General features: G+C 37.5%; 1 protein-coding gene across 5 annotated transcripts in view; it reads right to left on the bottom strand.

The window, feature by feature from the left end:
* Positions 1 to 8,258: 8,258 nt before the first annotated feature.
* The window catches only part of MITF (melanocyte inducing transcription factor), a 171,571-nt gene continuing 157,600 nt past the window's right edge, over positions 8,259 to 22,229 (bottom strand). For 4 of the 5 annotated variants that reach the window (XM_087708869.1, XM_087708870.1, XM_087708872.1 and 1 more), the window contains exons 7-11: positions 20,090 to 20,248; positions 18,723 to 18,779; positions 17,540 to 17,615; positions 16,073 to 16,220; positions 8,259 to 13,005 (exon numbers count right to left, since the gene is read on the bottom strand). In XM_087708869.1, the coding sequence (XP_087564995.1) occupies positions 12,598 to 13,005; positions 16,073 to 16,220; positions 17,540 to 17,615; positions 18,723 to 18,779; positions 20,090 to 20,248 (848 nt within the window). In that variant the 3' untranslated portion in view covers positions 8,259 to 12,597. The remainder of the gene's footprint in view (positions 13,006 to 16,072; positions 16,221 to 17,539; positions 17,616 to 18,722; positions 18,780 to 20,089; positions 20,249 to 22,229) is intronic. The other variant, XM_087708873.1, reaches the window with a different exon arrangement.

Below are 22,229 nucleotides of genomic sequence, written 5' to 3'. Positions count from 1 at the left end.
TTAATTGTTATGTTAGGAAATTTCACCTTAGTTGTAAACATTGAGGTTTTTCCCTAAAGGTAAATAGGACTGAGCTATATGAAATTCCTAATCACTAATAATAGCAATGGTCATTGATCATGGCAAATCGCCAGTCAATTTGTGGACAATCTTCTATGGGATCCTTGGTGGTTTCTTAGCTTGGTTGTTTACTTGCAGACATTTCATTACCCAACTAGATAACATAATCAATACTGGAAAGCAGTAGGTTTTCCTCTCTGTTTATATATCGACTTTCCTTTCATTGTTGGTGTTGGCAGGAATTTCTCCAACTAATAACCCTGACACTTTATGCCTGTATAAAAATGTACATTACAAAATGTCAAAGATCTCTCAAGAAATCCCTGAGATAGCAGCAGACCGATAAAATCGAGGAGATTATAATTATGTACAAATGTTTGCAAGAAATGAAACAAGTGAGCAAACCTTTTAATATTTTCTTTCTAGTTTTCTTTGTGAGAATTCCTCTGAATATCAGCATCCTATTTCTCTGTCTTCGCCTATTGAGAAGTAAGAATTGTTTTGTTTGATAGATCTAAACAAAAAGAGAAGGGAAAGTGTCTCAATCAAGTATATAAAAAATAGAACTAACTAGAAAAGAAACATCTTTTTAAAGTCAAAGAAATCGCAGGAAAATATCTAATGCAAGACTGTAAAATAGAACAATTACAATGGATGCTTTACAAATAGGAGCATAGCATGACAGAAATATTTGCAGAGAAAGAATGTGTTCAGGAATGAATTTCATGAGACAGTCAAATAAGAAAGCAAGATGTAATACCAAACTGTTTAAACCTTCAGGGGAAGCAATTAAAGTGCTAACCGTTTTGTGTCAACAAATGTAAAAGAAGACTGTTTGGCCTAGACACTGGAAAAGATTACTGTAGTGCATATGCAGAAAGGAGATGCAAGAGACAATGCAAATCACCGAACCATTGCTCTACTATCTTAGAACAACAGTTTGCTTAAGGTTTTACGCATGGTGAAAGAAACTCCAAATAAACAAGCACATTTAAGAAAAAGATAGAGTTTAGTTCTTCAATCTATTGTCAGATTATATAAGAAGGAGGCTTACCTTTGTTGAATGGAATGGAATGGAATGGAATGGAATGGAATGGAATAGAATAGAATAGAATAGAATAGAATAGAATAGAATAGAATAGAATAGAATAGAATAGAATAGAATAGAATAGAATAGAATATGGAATTCTTTATTGGCCAAGTGGGGACTGGATACACAAGGAATTTGCCTTCAGTGCATAAGCTCTCTGTGTACATAAAAGATATAAATGATAAATCATGATCATAGTCATCATAAATACAATCATCATGAATCATAAGGTATAACAGCGATATCATAGGATACTAAATAAGCCATCAATATAAATCATACTAGGAAACTAAATAAACAATAAAATTGTAAAGATACAAGCAATAAAGTTATAGTCATAAGTAGAAAAGGAAATAGGTAATAGGAAGGATGAGAAGAAGAATAGTAATACAATCTTAGTAAAAATTTTGACAGTGCTGTGGGATCAGTTGTTTAGCAAAATGATGGCATGATGGAGGGATGTCTCTGTGTCTAGTTCTTCTGGTGTGGAATGTCCTTTTACGTCATTTTGAGGGTAGAAGTTGAAACAATTTATGTCCAGAGTGTGAGGGGTCTATAGATATTTTCTCAACCCTCTTTTTTGACTCGTGCAGTATACAGGTCCTCAATGGAAGGCAAGTTGGTAGCAATTGTTTTTTCTGCAGTTCCAATTATCCGTTGAAGTCTGTGTCTGTCTTGTTTGGTTGTGGAGCCAAACCAGAAAGTTATAGAGGTGCAGATGACAGACTTAATAATTCCTCTGTAGATTGCAGATTATTTGCAACAGATTGTATCAGAATGCTAATAGGAATGTCAGAAGACCTGCCCACTGTTAAAAGTAGTTTCACAATGAACAAGAAAGCATTGTAAAAAAAAATGACTTATTGAAATAGAGTGGACTTTATATATTTGAACAGTTACAACAGTAATAGGTTTGGAATAGATGATGGATGGCATCAACAATTAAATTAAATGCTGGCAGTCTGAGATCTGCAGGAGTTTTATTTTATGAGAGATAGGAGACTGAAAAAGAGCTCATTATGAAAATAAAAATGGAAAGTTAAAAAAATCCTGGCAATGTCAACTTTGTGGTTAATGAACTTGCAATTGATGTGAAGAAATGTGATAGCCAGTTTAGTTTTCTTGGGGTCAAAATAGCTAAATGAGCTGAAAAGTAAAAAGAAGACTAATCCTAGTGAGAAAGACAATGACAGACTTGGATAAGGATGAAGGATAAGGATAGTTATCTGCTATTTAGGATCAGAAAAGTAAAAACAAGTGTGTCTCGCCCCCTTCCCAGTGGTCATATGTGGCTGTGGAAAAATGAACATGAAAAACAATGAGAAGAAAAAGATAAGACACTTTTCAGTTATGACTCTGGAGACAGCATGAAGTCTAGCATTGATGGCCATCCCAAATGTGTTTTTTTTTTCAAAATTCAACTGGACTGTCTTTGCTTTTGCTTGAAAATGTTTTGCTTCTCATCCAAGAAACTTCTTCAGTTCTGAAGTTTGGGTAATGAAACATCTGCAAGAAGCCAGCCTAGCCACTCACTCACTGTATGAATTTCAAGAGCAATGAGTCAATCAGTCCTGGATCAAAGAAAAACTGACTGCTTGAGTTGATGATCTATGCTTGCCTGTTCTTTGGACACAGTGCAGACATCCTTAGGATTGCTCTGTAAGCCAAAAAACTCTTGATGAGCACATTTACTGTTTCCATATAGACTGGAACCTAAACAAAAATCACTATTTCATCTCCCAGGGCTTCTTAGTAAATTAAAGAAAAAACCTTGGCATTGGCAAAGTGGGAGGACAGGCAACCTATGCTGTAGGCCATCACATCTAGTGTCTAAGTTACCTCCAAATTCTAGAAATAATTCATCAGAACTGTCAGATCGCTAAAACCCTTCCTAGGCTTTTGCTGAAAACTCACTGGGTCCACAAAGTACCCAATACAGATAATCTTGATCTCCTTGATTAGTTTCCACCAATTACTTCTTGTCCTACTCTCAAGTGCTTTGGAAAATAGCTTGGCTTTGTCTTCTTTGTAGCAGCCTCTGAGATATGGGAAACACTGCTTTCATGTCACCCCAGTCCTTCTTTTCATCAAACTAGACATACCCAGTTCCAGCATGTTTTAGCCTCCAGTCCCCTGATCATCTTTGTTGCTCTTTTCTCCATTCTTTCTAGAGTCTCAACATCTTTTTTACATCATGACAACCAAAACTGGATGGAATATTCCAAGTGTGACCTTACCAAGGCATTATAAAGTGGTATTAACACTTCATGTGATCTTGATTCTATTCCTCTGTTTATGCAGCCTAGAACTGATTTGGCTTTTTTGGCAACTGCAGCACCCTGCTGGCTCTTATTTAAATGGTTCTCCACTAGAACCTCCAGATCCCTCTCATAGTTACTACTATTGAGCAAGGTACCACATATTCTGTACCTGTGCAATTTCTTCTTCTGTAAGTCATCTGGGTATAATTTTGGGGTATTGTAATTTGAAGAAATGAATGGATTCATCCAGAGGTGGGAAAACCTGCTCTAGAGCTAGATCAGGCTATGTTCTCAAACATATTTACATATTGTTGGGTTAGCCTTTTATTCCTTGGAATATTTTCTGATGAAATTTTAATGTTGGTGTTATAATGAAATATAAATATATTTTTAGTTATACTGAAAAATTACATACACTTATTTGTCAATATTATTATTCATCCTACTCCTGAGTGGGCTTATTGGTGTGCCTGTGATTTGTAGTTGCCCTTTGGGATAAGCATATCTTTTGGCTAAATTCTTTCCCTATAATTCTCATCTAAATGTAAAAACAAAAAATATTTAAAACCATGAATAATATCAGCATCAATTTCACAATATAGATTAGGCAACTCAATGTGAAATGGTTCAATTCTTGCCTCTCATCAGCTGAGACTTCCAATGACGCAAATTATATGCTACTTTCAGACAAAAGAACTTACAAATTGGAGTTACACATTAGAGCAATACGAATTTCCTTGGTCCATGTTGAATTAGGCTTGATCATATGGAACTAATCTAATATGGATGTTACATTAGTTCTGCATTTGTCAGAGAAATTATGTAAAGCTGCAACATTTAATAGAAATAACAAAACTAGAATGCAGGTTCCAGCTATACAGATTTATCTTTCTTAGAACTTCTCCAAGATCAATTTTCCAGCATTATCATCATTGCCTTCTTTCCATGATGAATTTAGATGCCCTTTTCTAAAGGGGTGGCTGTCCCATGGGCTTTGAATGATCAGAAAAAAAACTATGTACTGTTCATAGATCTTGTGACCTATGTAAGAAATGGATAGCTGAAACTAAACATAGAAATTGCTGGATTGTTCAATAGTGAAATCCATTTATTTCCTCTAATTGTTCTCTCACATCTTCTAAGATGCTTTTGTTTTTTAAGTCAGTAAAAGATAGCAATGAATTTCTATGTAATTTAGCTGCAGTCCTGCCTAGATCAGGTTGAATTGCCGACACCTTCCCATATTCCAGCTTTTCCCATTTTCTCTGCTAATAGGTTAGTCTCCTTTCCAAAGTGACTCCATCTTAATTCTTTTGAGGTGTCTTCTTTCTCAATAGCAAAATGTACCCACTTCCTTTATACTTTCAAGACTGATTTTTTTGCTTTTACCTACTTTAACGATACTCCATTAGCTGTTATCCACTCTTCCCTCATTTTAGTAGAGGGCACAATGGCTTAATGATTGAAGATGCTGAGCTTGTCAGCTGGAAAGCTAACAGCCCAAGTTCAAGACCCGAGTGCAGCATGATGGGGTGAGCTCCTGTTACTTGCTCCAGATCCTGCCCATCTAGCAGTTTGAAAGCATGCAAATGCAAGTCGATAAATAGGCACCACTTTGGTGGGAAGGTAACAGTGTTCTGTGTGCCTTGGCATATAATATTTGCTGGCCACATGACCAAGGAAAGGATCTTTGGATAATGCTGGCTCCCTCAGCTAAGAAATGTAAATAAGCATCACCCCCTAGAGTCAGACACAATGGGACAGGGGGAACCTTTATCTTTATCTTTTAATTATCTGTTTCCCGCCTTTCCTTTATTTTAGGCTCCTTTTGACTTCAAGCTTTGTGATAGACTTTAAACAACACTTTCAGAAATATTTCATTGTCAGGAATAGGAAACTTTCAGGTCTATGGCTACTTTAATGGGACCATTAGTCTAATGTTGAAAGCTCTCTTCAGAAATCACTTCAAGATTCCAGCAAGAGATAAATATCTTTTCTTTAGGAAGGAGGGCAGGAAGAAAGGAGGGGGGGGAAGGATAGAAAGATTAAATAAACAAACTGAAGTGTGGGTTGTCATCTCTAAGGCCCTTCATGGTTCAAACCCTTGCTAGCCTTAGGATCACTTTCTTCCAATAACATCTGCCTTGTTACTAAATTCAGTGAAGACAGCTAGCACTCTATCTCCTTTATCAGGGATTGTCATCCCTGAGGGAAAAGTACGACTCCTTTTTTTTGAACAGATTGTCCCAAGATAGCAGGCCTGAAGAACAGATTTTTTTTCATTTGGGGTCATTGATTATACAGTAGTATTCCTGACTGGTTTGATTAATTAGTATGGGTGATTTTTTGTTTTCTTCTCCTTTGAATGTATTTGTTGTTGGTTTGCTATTCTTTTATATCACTTTGTTAATTGTTTTAAATCTGAATTTGTGATAATGGGAACCCGAAGATCCTCAGAGTTGGTGTTGATATTAACATCCCATAAGCCTTGTAAAGTCAGACATACATGTAAAGTCTCTTTAGGAAATGGGATCTTGTAATTCTGGGCATATGACTGTATAGACGTGTCATTCTGAGAATATTCTTAAAGTGTCAATGACACCCACAGGGGGATTAGAAGCCACAATGCATAGATAATATGAGAAAGTACTAGGATTATGTAGCTATTGAGTGATCCCAGGAAAGACATAACTACTTTATGGTGTTAAATAAAGTCATACTTTTGCACAATCTAAGATATCTTTTGGAGTCCAAATCCGAAATACTCCATATACCTGGTAGGAATAGAGCTGGATTCCCTTCCTCCTCCCCCTCCTCTCCCTCCCCCTCCCCCCTCTCAGGATATGAAAAAAATTAATTACACCAACATTTAAATTGTCACTATTTATTTATTTGGATTGAACTTGTTTATTATATCATCCTACCTATAATAATACATATAGTTGTGTGGTGCTTTATTTTCACTCATTTTCAGAATAAGTGAAGATAGCTTTACAGATTATAGATTAACGGTGTTGGAAGGGACCTTGTAGGTCATCTAGTTCATCCCCCGGCCAAGCAGGAAACCCTACATCATTTCAGACAAATGGCAGTCCAGTCTCTTCTTGAAAGCCTCCAGTGATGAAGCTCCCACAACTTCTGAAGGCAAGCTGTCCCTTTGGTTGATTGTTCTCACTGTCAGAAAATGTCTCATTTTTAGTTTGAATTTCTCCTTGATCAGTTGCCATCCATTATTCCTTATCTGGCCTTCAGGTGCCTTGGAAAATAGCTTGACCCCCTTCCCCTCTGTGGCAGCCCCTTAAATATTGGAACACTGCTATCATGTCTCCCCTGGTCCTTCTCTTCACTAGACTAATCAAGCACAGTTCCTATAACCATTCTTCATGTTTTAGTCACCAGTCCCCTAATCATCCTGGTTGCTCTTCTCTGCACTTTTTCTAATGAAATATTTAACAGAATTATTTGGAGTCTGAAATGAAAAAAAATGCAGGAAATTCAAAGAAAAAAACTCGGATTATTCCTGCTGCTTAAAAAAATTGTGGAACTGAAGTCTAAACATCTGGAAGGCTGCAGAATGATACTGAACAGTGTCTTAAAATTATCCAATCATGGTTATTTTTGCAGCTATTTCCTTTTTCTTTCTTTTTTATGTTTCTTATTCTGTAATTTGTCCATATGTTACACTTTGCCAAAAAATATGGACCATAGAGAGTGCACTAAGATGGATACAACTTTGCCTATGTTATTTAATGCATCTATAGTCATCATGACTGCAAGTGAAACAGAAATATCATGTACCTCTTAGTAAGGGAAGAAAGCGGAGTTTAGGCAACCTGCGTGCCTGCTAAACGTATATGCTAAGGGCTAGAAGTTGATGGGCAACTTTGAGATCTTAAATCTTCCTTCATATGGATTTGAAACTGAAAGACCATCAAACAGGACTATTCTTTGGTCACATTAGAGGATACAAGAACTTTAGTTCCATTCCAAACTTCATTGTTAAGAGAGCATATGGTTTGTAATTCTGAAATAGGATTAATCTCAACCGGATACCATGTTTTTAATAAAACCTTAAAAGCAGAACATTATAGTTTATAGGACTGATCTTGGGCTTAATGTGAAAAGAAATAAGTCCATTTATTAAATATTTTGGTTCAAGAAGTGTTCTTACTCCAAGAATGTTTACTTCCAATGACCGGTGAAACAACTAAAGATTCTGGTACAGCTTATTATCAGACAGTTGGGGATATTTAGTCACTTGTGTATTCTGAGTTTCGGTTTGTTTTAAGTGGTAACTGAATTTTAAGATGTATACCAGCTCTGCCAGTCATTTAGCTGTAAAAACAATGAGTATTTCTGAAGGCTAAAAATTATGCAAAGCAGAAAAAAATGTGAATTTGGCTTCAATCAGGAAGATGTTACGCAGGTTTTTTTTTAAAAAAAAATTAGTGCAGAGATTATATCATCTCTGCTTTCAGATGATGGCCACCATTTATGAAAGCAGTCTGCTTTTTAACAATAATGTTAAAGTTATTTGTAAAGAGTTTATTAGGTATTTACCTATGCTGCTGGAAAAAAATGAAAAATGATATTCTCACTATCAGCAAATTATGCAAAATCAATACATTGTAGCGTCACGTCAAACCTACTAGATGACAGGCAGGCAGGCAGGCAGGAATAGTTCATATGAAGCAAAGTTCTACAAATCCAAGGTATTCTTTGTTATTCATATTCACAAGTTAACATCAGAAGTCATTCTCTGGTTTAAAACAGATCATTCTATCACATTCTACATGAATTATGAAATCATTACATTAAAAAAAAACCACTTTAATTCATCTATTAGGAACAGTTCAAATTATTTAATTGGCTTACATAAACCTGACCCATAATTTACAGTGCGATGGATCATACACAACTTATTGCTGCGGCCAACAGCAGATGAAAAGATTAACAGTATGGTACTATACATCCAGAACTAGAGGCAGTAATCCATATATCACTTTTTCAAGATACAGAGGCCTTTTCTACTATCAATTTCTTTTTTCCCGCCAGTGCATTTTGTGTCCAACCATGTGATAAGTGCATTATTTTGTGCTTTGTTTTTTGTTTCTTTTCTCCCAAAGGCTTTATAGGCAAAAGAGTTAGTATTGCTTTTTATAACTGTTTCAAAATACTAAGGAAGCTGCTCATGGCACTAACAAGTCTTTGTGATTTTGGCAAAAATGAAATTGAACTCCATGTCCGAACAGCCACTTCAGGATTCTCTTCTATTTTTCTCATCTGGGTTCATGCAATCCTTGTACTTTGAGATTCAGTAGAGTTTAATTCTCTACCACGTACCTGATGGCCCTGACATCTCTCTTTTAAAAATGCAACACACACTGAAAGCCTAATCAGATTGGGGATTTGGGTTCTAGATGATGATGATGGAACACCCCCCCCCAAAAAAAAAATCCTTTGGGGCCATGTGTTACACCGGCAGGTTTGGCACCAGTCTTTTAGATTTGATTTGCATGAATTATAAGTGGGACAATATGAAAATTCCAACGTAAGCCCATTACAGGGAAAACCCAAAGAAAAATAGTGAATAGCTAGTGAGAAAAAGGCAAATACTGTATCTCATGTTGCAGACTGTGAAAAGGGGAGCTCTGTATTCTAAACAGCATACAACAGGAATCGTGGAATGCAAACACTTCAACTAAGGGAATCAAAGATGACAAGATTGCATTTCCACTAAGGTGTGAGATGCTCTAAATTCAGTGACAGGGCACAGTTACATTTTATTTAGGTCTAAGGGTCTGTTTCTTGATTCAAAATACTACAAAACAGAATCCGGCAGAATGTTGTTGTTGGGTTTTTGTTTTTTTGTTTTAAAGCAGCCTCGTTTCACCCTGGAGGCTACGTATGCTGTATGTTACGTTGCAGCCACAGAACTTGACACCGGAGCAGAATTTCTGTTATTAAAAATCTTAGGTTCTGTTTTCTCCCTCCAGAAGAAATAAGAATATTCCTAGTCCTTATGTATGCAAAGGCAGATTTGAAAGCCCATAAAAGTAATGCCTGATAATAATATTAATAATAAACCCCACAGAATTCAGAGAGTAGATTACAAACTCCATGCCTCTTGTCCCGGTCCCCACCTTAATCCCCACTCTCGTGTGCACTGAAAACAGCCTTAGACCTTCATTGGATCGGCATGATGGACATTCTGACAATTACATTAAATGAAATGGTTTGTGCAAAAAGAAGCAAATATGTATGTTCAATATGCATAATTTACACTGTTTGCATTGAAGTTAAAAGGAGAGAAAAATGTTGTATCAAGAATGCTGACTCCTGCAAAGCATGTCCAGATCCAACTCTCTATTCACTTAAAAAAAGGAGGGGGGGAATACCTTATAATACAAGACATTGGCATCACTTAGGATCAAGCTATGGCCTGCTTGGTTAGGCTTTGAACAGCATTCTCTCCCAAAGTCAGAGATACTTAAAAAAATAATTATAAAAAGAAAAATATCAAGAATTCAGGCCACAACAAAATGCTAACTACAGTTAGATAGTACATGGCAAGTTTCATGCAACCTACTGCCTCCAAATACTGTCTAGGAACATCTGTGATGGGCATCAGTTTGGAGAAAGTAGATCAATGGCGACAATAGTTTGTTTATCGTCTACTGAACTTGAGGTTTCTGCTGTGCATGGGCTGAATATTCATTCCCAGATTATATTGTTTTGCAACAATATAATTAACTTGCAAAAAATACTGAGCTGATTAAAGTTTCTTAGCAATAAAAGCATTCAAATTTCTACTCCTATCTTACGGATACAAATATTCTTAAATATTATCAGCGTTCAGGTAGCCAATTTGCCGCAAACTGAGTCATTGATGAGCTCAAAAAAATACGTTGAGGTTAAGAAAGAAAAGGTCTTTACTTCAAGTCATCTTCTCTGCCTCTTAAGAGATCAGCAAAGCTGAAAACAGGACCAGGCCCCATTTCCACTGTGCAACTCAGCTTAGAGAGCAGCACAATTCGGCCTGAGTGGTTTCAAGGAGGTTTCATAAAGCAAAAAGTGCATGGCACCTCATGATTGTGGAGCTTTATTTTATCACAACTTGATCAGTGTTTCTCACTAGCATTCTGAAGGCTTATCTTTGACCAGTAGCCCAGACTTCCTGAATATGTAAGCAAAGCAGATCCAGACACGGGAGTAAAAAAAAAAACTTTAGGAAACGCAAAGACTGTGGGAAGATCAGAAACTCTTTGTTTCGTGATCTAAGCCCAAAAACTACCCCTGTATGATTCCTTCCCTTCTCCCCATAATTTCTGATACATCACACTTCAGTCATAGTTCATAAGGATTACAGCTAAATTTAAGGCACTTCATTCTCCAGGAGATAGGATTCCATGCTATGGTGGAGGCTTATCTCTTGCTCAACTGGTTAGATTATACAACCTCTGTATAAAATAATTAGGCAAGGTTAGGGTTAGGATACAGGCGCCACTACTGTTATTGCATAGGCCTACACCAGAGTAGATAATGCACAGAACATGCTCTTACAACAACACTGTTGCACGGTTAAATCTAACATTGTTGGGCTCAAAACACAGTCACCTGAAGATACAGTCATTTTTTTTCTAGCACGATGGCTGAAAAGTGTAATACGGTATGAAAGAACATAGCAACCTTATTTTCAACAATATTACTCTCACAAAAAAAAAAGAGCATGTTGGGGTTTCCCCCATTCCCCAAACTTTTTGTTTTACACTGTTTTGTTAACTAGATTAAATCTGTGTTACTATTTAAACTGTCTGTGTCAAAACATTCCTTTCAAAGAAGACTGTAATATACAAAATAGCCACAAATCCACTCGTGAAAAGACAGGTACCTGCATCAAAGCTTATACTGAAATGTGCATTAAAAAAAGTAAAACAATCCATTCAGTGGAGCTTGTGTGTGTGTGTGCCTTCCAGTCAGTTTTTGATTCCTGGCAACTGCCTGGAATTTTCTTGGCAAGATTTTGGAAGTGATTTGCCCTTGTCTGTTTCCTAGGGCTAAGAGAGAATAATTGGCCCAAGGTCACCCATTTGGCCTTGTGCCTAAGGCAGGATTAGAACTCATGGTCTCCCAGTTTCTAGTCTGGGGCTTTAACCACTACACTAAACTAGCTTTCTTTCAGTGAAATTTAACTGACAAAAACTTGATGCAATGGCTAGACTGCAGTGTTTCTCAACCTTGGCAACTTGAAGATGTCCGGACTTCAACTCCCAGAATTCCCCAGCCAGCGAATGCTGGGGAATTCTGGGAATTGAAGTCCGGACATCTTCAAATTGCCAAGGTTGAGAAACACTGGGCTAGAGGCATTTTCTTATTTAAAAAATGTATTCAGAATGAAATGTTGAATAAAAAATTGAAAATTTCATTTAAATCAAGTATTTGTACATTTTTTTTTAAAAAAAAGATGAAATGATTTTTTATGCCCTGTTGAGAGAAAAATACTAAGTTTGTATTATGAAGTCTTGTATAATATTTTTTTAAAAAATAATTTCCTCATGATTATTTAAAGGTAATGCTTTTTGAGACGTAATTTTGAAGAGTGCTCGCTTAATGGATAATAATAGGAACTTAAATATCACTGAATCTTGGCATTAAATCTAGCTTGAACTGTACTTAAAATCAGTTAGTTTCTGTACAGGTAACCTGTTGATACATGTATAGTATCTATCACCGTGGGAAAGATTATAGGAATTAATAGATGCTGTATACTTTTTTTTTAAAGGAGGCACTATTAAGTCAACAGAAAAATAGTTTATACAAAGCTCATTTTCTTTTTGGTTTCTATACATTCTTCTTCATTTCACTTCCAAGTCACTTTACTTAGTTATACTGAAGTTTCCTCTTTAGTACATTTTGCTGATCTGTGGAGGTCTATTGCTTCTGAGTAGAGATGAAATCATTTGGAGTTCCTTGATGATCCTAGTTCACAGATACAGTACTACACTTTGGAAGCACTGGAGTTATAAAACAATATACAAGTCTTTTCAAACATTAAAAAAAGTCACATATACGCTGAGCTATCCGTAGACTTATATATTCAAATATTAGGGGGAGAAGAAAAGTTACTTTAATCTACTGATCAGGAAAAACGAAGAAGTTTGTGAGAGGCCTATCTAAGGATATCCACTAACAAGCATGGTCAGTGTCTTCCATGCTTACACTGCTACTCCGGCTACTTGTTTTTGACGCTCCGGGAGAGACCGACGATAGGAGTGGATCAGTAACTCCGACGGGAGACAGGGTGTCATCCATCAACATATCTTCCAGTTTAGACCCCATTTTGGGAGGGACGGCGTAAGTGCTTGTGGCCGATTCTGTCACATTTGCCAGGCCGCCGTTGAAAGTGATGGTGCCATCGGTAAGGTCAAGAGTAGTCGTGGAAGAAAGCGCAGGGTGGTGTTGCTGTAGGATTTCCTGGCTGCAGTTGTCAAGCACAGGCTCTTGTTTGATCAGCCGGTTTACCATTTCTGGAGAGCAAAGGCCCGTGGCTGGCATGATGGAAAGTCCGTGAGCTCGAGCCTGCATCTCAAGCTCCTGTTATGAAGAGGCATGAAAAACAAGAAATGCATTGGAAAGGTTTAAAAAAAATGGCAACTTCAGAATTCAACATTTAAATTCTTAAGAGCAGGCAAGCCTTCTATTCCAAACCCTCTTATAACTAATTATATTGGTCATCCGATACAGATTTCTTTCTAAATGCAGGCTATGGGAAAAGGCCAGTGATCAAAATGGAAAATACAGCAGAGTACACAGGGAAGAAAAGAAGATAATTATTGCTTTTCCATCATAGTGCCAACATTAAGAAATTACAATATACGAAGGGAAGCAGCTTTTAGTGTCTGTTTGAGAATAAGCAGAAGATTGGTATATCTTTCATGCAATTTCCTCTCTTCACTATGCTCTCTATAATGTTTCTGTGTGATTAAAAAATTGCTCTTAATACTGTTCCTAGCAAGTGGGATATAGAGACGATCCACAATCTTTCTGGCTTGCGGACCGGCAACAGTGGTGGTGGTTGGTGGGGGGGGGGGGAGAGAAGATGGTTTTGTGTGTGAAATCTAATCCTGCACATGCATCAATGGAGCTTCGTGTGCTTGCTTGATGCTTGCACAGCCCGGTTCCCAATGGACCAGGTTTGGGGATCTCTAGGATAAAAGAAAAGTGTCCATGGTAGCTGTTACTTGAAAGCAGTGATGGCTAACCTTTTTCTCCCCAGGTGCCAAAAGCACGTGCACGCTGTCGCATGCACATGTGTGCCCACACCCACAATGCAATGCCCCTCTCATGTGCCCCACTCTCTGCACATCTGTATGTGACCCCCCCATGCTTCCCTCACCCCACTGCATGCGTGCATGACCCCTATGCTCACCCTGCGCATGCCCGTGCAATCCCCCCTTTTGGCTTTCTATCCCAAAACAGCGCTGGGGGGAGGGAAAGCCTCCCATCCCAAAACAGCACTGGAGAGGGGGGAAAGCCTTGCAACTCAAAACTATGCTGGGAGGGGGGGGAATCTCCAGAGATCTGGGAAGACATGGGCTGCAGAAAGTGAGGAGAATTGTATGCGTGCGCATCTCCTGCCTGCAGGACAAACCTGAAAATCAGCTGGGTGGTGGGAAGCGCGCGTGCTGGACAACAGCTTGTGTGCCCGTAGAGGGGCCTCCACGTGCCACCTGTGGCATGCGTGCCATAGGTTCGCCATCATGGCTCTAAAGCATGGGTGTCCAACCTTTGGGTTTGCCTGGACCACAGAGAGTGAAGAGGAAGTGTCTTGGGCCACATATATATATATAAGCTAGTGAAAAGTTTACAATTTTGTGAGGCCACATTATTAGCTGTCCAGAGCTGCATGCGACTATGGGCCATGGGTTGGGCATGCCTGCTGTAACCCATGATCTATGTTTTCAGCGGCCTAAAAGGAAAGGCCAAATAGTAAAGGTATCTTATTGTTACATGAAACTAGTCTTCTAAACTAATTGTTCCCATGATCATGGCTTTTTGTTAAAAAGCGGGGTGATTATTCAGATTTTCTAAGAATGGATAGAAAAGAGAAAGGGGATCAATTAAACTGGAATAACTAAAATGCTAATAGCAAAACATATTTGCCCTCGTGTGGCAAAGAAAAAAGTTCTTGATAACCAAATTTATTCCTAGTTATTATACTTAAGCAAATAACCCTCTTTTATTATAAAATGCTTTCTTCCTTTTCCCTAACAAATAAATTACATCCATTTTGTAACTTTGAAATAAACTATTTTGCTGCTACCTTTCCCAACAACATTCTTAAAGAAATCTAGAATTTTATATCAAATTCAAGCCTTAGGATTTGATTGACGGGAAAAGTAGGTGGGATTTCTATTCCTTTTAGGGCACTGAAAAGTAACACCTCATCTAATTTGTAGGTAAAGTGTCACTAAAACATCCAAGCATACTAGGATTTTGCCTCAAGTTCCTTATCAAGTAACATTTAAAGTATCTGTTGCCACAGGTATGACTAATAAGCCTAGAACAGGAGTGTCATACTGGCAGCCCGCAGGCCAGATGCGTAACGTGCAGGCCACACCCATCCCGGCTCCACAAAGCCCAAAAAATGTCATGATATGTCGCGATATGTCACGTGATGTGATCAAGTTTGACACCCATGGCCTAGAACATAAAGAATATATCGGTAGTCCCCAACTTACAACCATTCCTTAAGCACAAAGTGGCAGTACCACTTTAAAAAGTGGCTTATGACCGATTCACACAACTTATGCGCATCCTCAAGTTCATTTGATCAAAGTATGGAGGCTGGCATGTACTTATGATGGCAGTAATGTCCCAGGGTCCCATGATTTCCATTTGCGACCTTCCCAGCCAGTTTCCGACAAGCAAAGTCAAATGGGGAAATCCCAGTTTCACTTAATGACTAATGATTGATTTAATCGCTGCGCTGATTTGCTTATCAAACATGGCAAAAGAATTAAAATCGGGTGCCAGACACTTAACAATTGTCTTGCTTAGCAACAAACATTTTGGTCATAAGTCAAAGATGACCCGTATCTGTAACCATGAGGGAATGGAATCATGCTTCTGGCATGGCCCTGCTTTCATATGCATCATCAGTTCTGTGGCCGAGGATCAATTAAGGACCTTGAATTTTGCAGGGTGAAGGGTATGGCAGGCACAGGTGCACCTGAGAATTATAGTTTCATGGATCAGGTAAAAGTGGAATCTATGATAAAATGAAAACTCTTACGTTTCATTTACTGTATGTGCCGACAAAAGCGATGGCAGAATGTTCAACCCTACCTATGTCTGTGTGCACAAAATTTTATAATCTAACCTTTATGAATGCTTGCAGAGTTACAAATAGAATTATCCAAAAACTGTTTTCATGTACTTATGATCATTGCTTCCAGATTGATTAATATTCTAGAACCATTCTGCAAACAAGCCCCAATAACCTTAAATAGTAGCAATTATAGCATTAATTTTCATTTAGGTTTTTAACCTTTATTTATTCTGTCCTGGTCTCAAAAGAGGCCTTGATAGAAAAGGTTAATATACATCAAATTAATAAACAATCACACAGCTTGTAACCTTTATATATTAATTAGCAAACCTGTATTCTGAGCAAAAGATGTCTATTAGCATGTTCCAGTTTCTTTTGCCTATTCTCTAGCTCTTTCGTCCGTTGCTGTTCTCTCTGCAATTTACGGATGTAGTCCACAGAAGCTTTTAAAATAGTTCCCTTGTTCCAACGCATGTCTCTGTAAGAATAATCCAGATCATTATGTCTATAAAGAAACACTAATAACAGCAGGTAGAAGCACTTAGCTAACCTTGGCTGTCCTCAAAAGCTAAACAGGGTTAGTTAGACTGTCTATGGAGATTCTCAATCATCCAGGTCATGGTTGTCCCAAAAATGCTTTTCCAAAAGACAACTTTCTTGGGGTTTTTTTCCTTGAAAACCTTTTGAAGAACTGAAAAAAAAATCTTGGTTGACAAGTGAGAAGTTTTCAAAGAAAAAAAAAAGTCCAGGTGCCTTTTGAAGAAACACCTTTGGGTCAGTTAGATTAGGAGGTCAAAAAACTACCAGGCTCATGGCAACAGCATCAACTAGAAGTGGCTCATACCCCAAGCAAATCTCACAGTTCAGATGACTTAAATTTATTCATCAAGAGTTTCAAGGAAGAACACAATAATTCCAGCAAGTATCTACTTTGAAAGTAGGAACTGTATTCAGGTGAATTAGGACAGGAGGTTTCTTATTCTTTTTATTGTATTTTTTCAATTTAAAGGGAAGGAGATTACACCTGTTGATTGTTTTGGTAATGGATAGACGGCTTCTTAACCATCTGAGAACCACTTCTCACAAACACATCCCAAATGATGGCAATGGCAACTGATTCCCATACTGGTGCCAAGAAAACCACATGGCTGATCAACAATTGAATAGATCTTGAGGGTTCTTTAGTTTAAAGAACTGTGGTGGTAAGGAGGCACACAACCCACACAATTGCTATGCAAAAATCATGTTCTCCAAAAATGTGATTAAGTAAGCAAGACAAAATAATTACAACAAAATAAATATTAAATTTAGTACAGGAGGGAGTGGATGGCTCTTTCGCTAACAACTGGTAAAACACATTTTTGGTTACACATGGAATGCATTACTCTGCCTTGATACTATTAAACAATGATTATAAACTTTTTGCTGCAGTTTTGACAGACAGATTAAAGGAGGTTTTACGGGTACATATTCATGAAGATCAATCTGGCTTTCTGCCAAAAAGACAGTTAAGGGACACTGTGAGGACTGTGTTGAACATTATTGAATATTTACAATATCATAATGAGAAACAGGCAGTTTTAATATAGGCAGGGTCTAATGAATATTTCATGGAGGTGCTTCAAAGTTATACTTTTCCCAGAAGTGAAGCGACCCCCCCCCCTCCTCCTCCTCCTCCTCCTCCTCCTCCATTGTCACATGTGTAGTCAAAATGACGTATTTCTGCTAAATAGAACAATTATCCAATCATTTCTTAAAAGCAATGTACCTTCCTGGAGTAATTTATTATATACTTACGGGTCATTTGACTTCGGTATCAGAGTACCAAGTTCTTTTATGCGATCATTAATATTGAATCGTCGTCTTCTTTCAACTTTTAAGAAAGCAGTATAAAATTAGGAATCAGTGAGAGAAGAGAACATTTGAAAAAATAACAAACCACCTTTATTATTACCTGATCCCTAAATTCAATTAAAGAAAACTACAATAGATTTATCAACGCAGCACAAAATTGGGCAGAATAAAATTTCTACATATCCACAGACTCCAAAAATCAAATTAAAACCACTTTATTATTTAATAATTAAATTATTAAATTATTATTTTTTCCATTTAGAAATTGTCACATCGGAAAAGATTTTGGCATAAATATACAGCAAATGCCTTTAGAGAAAAAATACATCAAGAGAGCCTGAAATTAAAAAAAAAATTCTATGACCTTTAAAATAATTTAAATCTATGTAGCTAGATTTCTGTGACATTAAGCATGGAGAAGCCAACAATATTAAAGAAGTCTGCTTAAAAATTCAAATTTTGTATAATATGCAGATGGCTTTACAATGAATATATTTTACTATTTGCATCTAGCTATATAGATTTAACGAAGCTCTACTCCCAGCTAACATATACACTTTTTTATATTTATATCATTCATAATCAATTCTTAATTTTGGGAACACAGGTAGGCTTTGGTACAGTGGAATGATAAACATATGATTGAATTAATTATGCTAGATTAAAATGACTTCCTACTAGCCCTTTACTATGTGTGTTAAGGATGAAAAACAATCAATCAGAGATTTTATTATCTTATTTGATGTTTTCAGTGTCACTTTGGCTTTTTTATTTCAGCCAAAAATTATTTGGAAATGTAAAGGAATCAAATATACAGTAACTCTATAAGAATATAGTGTTTTTATATTACAGAAGCTAAACAAACACTGAAGAAAATTATTAAATTCCTTATAAAATAGGCTCATGGTATCAAAGTAATGTTTTTAAAACCAAGTAACAAAATAAATATCTAATTCCCTGTACAGAAAGCTCAATTCGACATTTAAAAATATTTAAGTAATTATATTTTCCTCCCATTATTATGAGAATGGGTTATATAAGTTCTGAAAATCACAAAGACTGTGGGCTATTGATTCTTGTCTATTGTTTATTGACCATTGAAAAAAACACAAAACAAGCAACTTACTTAAATTGTGATTGTCTTTCTTTTGTCTTTCTTTGGCCAAAGCTCTTGCCTCTGATTCTGTGGGAAATACACACGATATGCATGTTAATGAAGTAGTCAGAATTAGTATAACATTAAAAGGCAACACTCGCAAGGTAAACTTTGATATTTCTCTGCTGCATTCTACTTCATATATATATTCTGACTGATATACCTACAGTATACACCACCTATACGGCACCATAGCAAAAACTTCTGGTATATTTACATGGCCTAATATCATGGCTGTTCAATCTGACTTATTAGGGATATAGGTTCAAGTTTAAAACTACAAAAGCCTATAGCTGAAAATAATGAATGTTTGGCATGATATTGTCTTTGTTCTTTTTTTATAGTACGGCTAGCTGTCATTAAAGGACCAATTTTAACATTTAGGGATATCTTTAGCAAGAAAATAGAATTTCTGAATGCAAAAGCGGGATTCAAACCCTCGGTCCATGAGGTGAAAAATAAACTAAACAAATCGCAGCTTGTAGAAAAGTAGCATATGAGAAATAACATTCAAAGACTGCTTTTCCCTTTGGGTCTGCTGGTTCAACAACTACTCAGAAAGAGTCATACTGTTTTATGCTAGTATAATGTTGTTGGTAATTGGTTTTCATCAACAAATGTGATTTGTGAAATCTCCTATTTTATGATGATTCCAAATGTTATCTTTCCTATTTCAGGAAGCCACAGATGCAGAAATAAATACAGAGGTGGAGTTTGTTAGATAGATATTTGTCACAGAAAATCAGACCTGCCATTGCTAGAATCTTTAGAGTAGCGAGAAAGAATATGTAAATTGATTGGGGTCTCTTTCTTATGTGGATCTGGCATGCTGAAGAGTACTAATCATTGGAATCTAGTGTAGCTTTAATGATGCCATCTTAAAGGTTAGAAATGATGAATCAAAATAGAGCTGGAAGGGACCTTGGAGGTCTTCTAGTCCAACCCCCTCCTCAAGCAGGAGATCCTATACCATTTCAGGTAGGTGGCTGTCCAGTCTCTTCTTAAAGACCTCTAGTGATGGAGCACCTATAACTTCTGAAGGCAAGCTGTTCCACTGGTTAATTGTCACTGTTAGGAAGTTTCTCCATAATTCCAAGTTGCTTCTCTCCTTGATTAGTTTCCATTCATTGTTTCCGGTGCTTTGGAAAATACGTTGACTCCCTTATCTTTATGGCAGCCCCTCAGATACTGGAATATTGCTACCATGTCACCCCTAGTCCTTCTTTTCTCTAAACTAGCCATACCCAATTCCTGCAACCATTCTTCATATATTTTAATATATCCTTCATGCATAGTAACATATTAAAGTAACATTTTCAGTTGAGGCAGCAGCTAACCTGAGGATAACGGGCTGCATTCAGTTAAGCCTCCATCTGCCAGAATATTTTCCATCAGTAGAACAGGGAAGGAAGAGATTCCTCCTTTTTCGTGTACCCCTGTGTACCCTGCACCCTCAAAATCTTCTCCAGAAGGTTGGGGAACGAGACGGCCAAGTCCTGTTGCACAAGTATAAAAGTCATTTTGTGCAACGTTGGGTTTTATCCATTAAAATATTAGGTTTGCTCCAAGGAAGCAGCATACTGTAATCAAGCTAATACTCCCCACCCCCTAACTACTAATAAAAAAGCTACCCATATGTTTTATTAACCATTGGATGAAGATCAACCATGCAGTGAAACGTCTGTTATTGGCTATTCCTAGATTATTTCCAAATATGGATAATAAAGGCCTCTTTATTATAAAAGCATAATAATGAACAAATGCTGCATCTTCCTTAATGAAGCTGCATCAGACACAACGATGCCTTATCCTTGCTGGTTTTTTACCCCTCTCCTGTCCCTTCCTTAAGAAAAGAAAGGCAAACACTATACATTAACAAAAATATTTTCTGCACTCATGACTTGCCCATCGATTCAAGGATGCTGTTGTAGGACCATACAACGTGACTGGTACAAGGAACTTTCTCAGAGAACTTGACATTTTACATTTGAACACAGCATTGTTTATTTTCTGGCTACGCTATGTGAACTATAGTGTATATATGACAAATGACCCTTAAGCAAATGAATAGTGAAAAAGACACTTGGTCATCAAGCAAAGCCTCATTTTTCTTGTCGCTCTGTACTTTCTATTTTGCCCATCACTCATTCTGTTTCATATAAAGTTGTTTTACATCAGAGGTATCAAATTCAAGGTCCGTGGGCCAAATCTGGCCCATGGGGCTGGCCTGGAAGTAGCAAAGGACCAGCCCACAGTATCTCTGACACCCAAAATGGGGCTTTTTTGATTGGCAGGAAGCCATCTTGGCCAAAAATGGTGTGCGGAAGGCCTCAGGCGACCTCACACACCCCGTTTTGGCTGGAGGGTGCTGCAGGACACATCTGTCCCATCTCCTCACTGCCCACCCCGTGCAGAGAAGTACAATGCTGATCTGGTCCTCAGAGAAATCCAGTTTAACACCCCTGTTTTATACCAAGTTAGGCTGTTTGTCTACCAAGCTTATTTCTGTCTACACTGTATAATCCTTGTACCTCAGCTACCACAGAGAAATTAACCTTCCTTCCTTTTACTTCTTTTCATTTTTAGGCTCAAGTTGGAATAGCAGTTGACTGCAATTCTCACTTGGTAACCTCAGGTCATCCTGAGCTCCCTTGCCTTTTCTCCCACCTGGCTTGCTTTTTTCCCCTGCCAAGTGCAGAGGAACTATGGAGGCTTGCAAGAGAGGACCTGTTCTGTTGGCGGCATCAACAGGAGGCACTGCCCTTGCTCTTCTGAGAGAGCAGAGAGTTTGCTAGCGTTGTTTAGGAAGTTCAGCAAGAATACTATAAGAACCTGGCAAAGATCCCAGCTTCAATCTTAGTTGGTGGCAGGTAGAGGGCATATTCTATGGAAGGCCTCAAAGCACATTATTGGTCAGAGTGGAGACCCCAAGATTAACTGTAGCTCCTTTAAAGGTGTCAGACCTAAGAATCCTTCTGAACTGGAGGTTCTTGAGTAAAATTGTTCTGAATTATTTGTGGACTCTGGGAATCTTGTCTTAAATAAGAATAGAAACAGCTGCCAAAAACAAAAGAAATCTAGGAGACTCATTTTGGGAGCTGGAAAGTATCTATTTAAAGACTGAAGATTAGACCCTGTTTGAGAAAGGGTGCTTGCCTGGTGAATTTTAACCCTTTTCTGTTTTTGTTTTATTTCCTTCCCCATCTAGTTTGTGTTCTCCTCATTTCTCCCCGCTTTTTTTCCATTTACTTCCCAGGGCAGATGTCCCCTGTCTTTCCTCAGTCTTCCTTACTCCTATTTCTTTGAGTTTCTGATGGAAGAATACAGGGAAATCTCCGTCTTTGTCTATATTGGAAAGTCGAATAATTTTATAAATGGAAAACTTCATAGGCAATTAATTTTTATAAATAATTATTAATTCAATTTTTAGCATCCTGGCCCTATATTGCATTCAAATGATACAGATTAACAGAATTG

The sequence above is a fragment of the Thamnophis sirtalis genome, unplaced genomic scaffold (assembly GCF_051295495.1).
Source record: "Thamnophis sirtalis isolate CommonGarterSnake01/CBP01778 unplaced genomic scaffold, rThaSir2_p1.2 scaffold_3, whole genome shotgun sequence".
NCBI lineage: Eukaryota > Metazoa > Chordata > Lepidosauria > Squamata > Natricidae > Thamnophis > Thamnophis sirtalis.
This window is presented reverse-complemented; position numbering and strand designations above follow the sequence as displayed.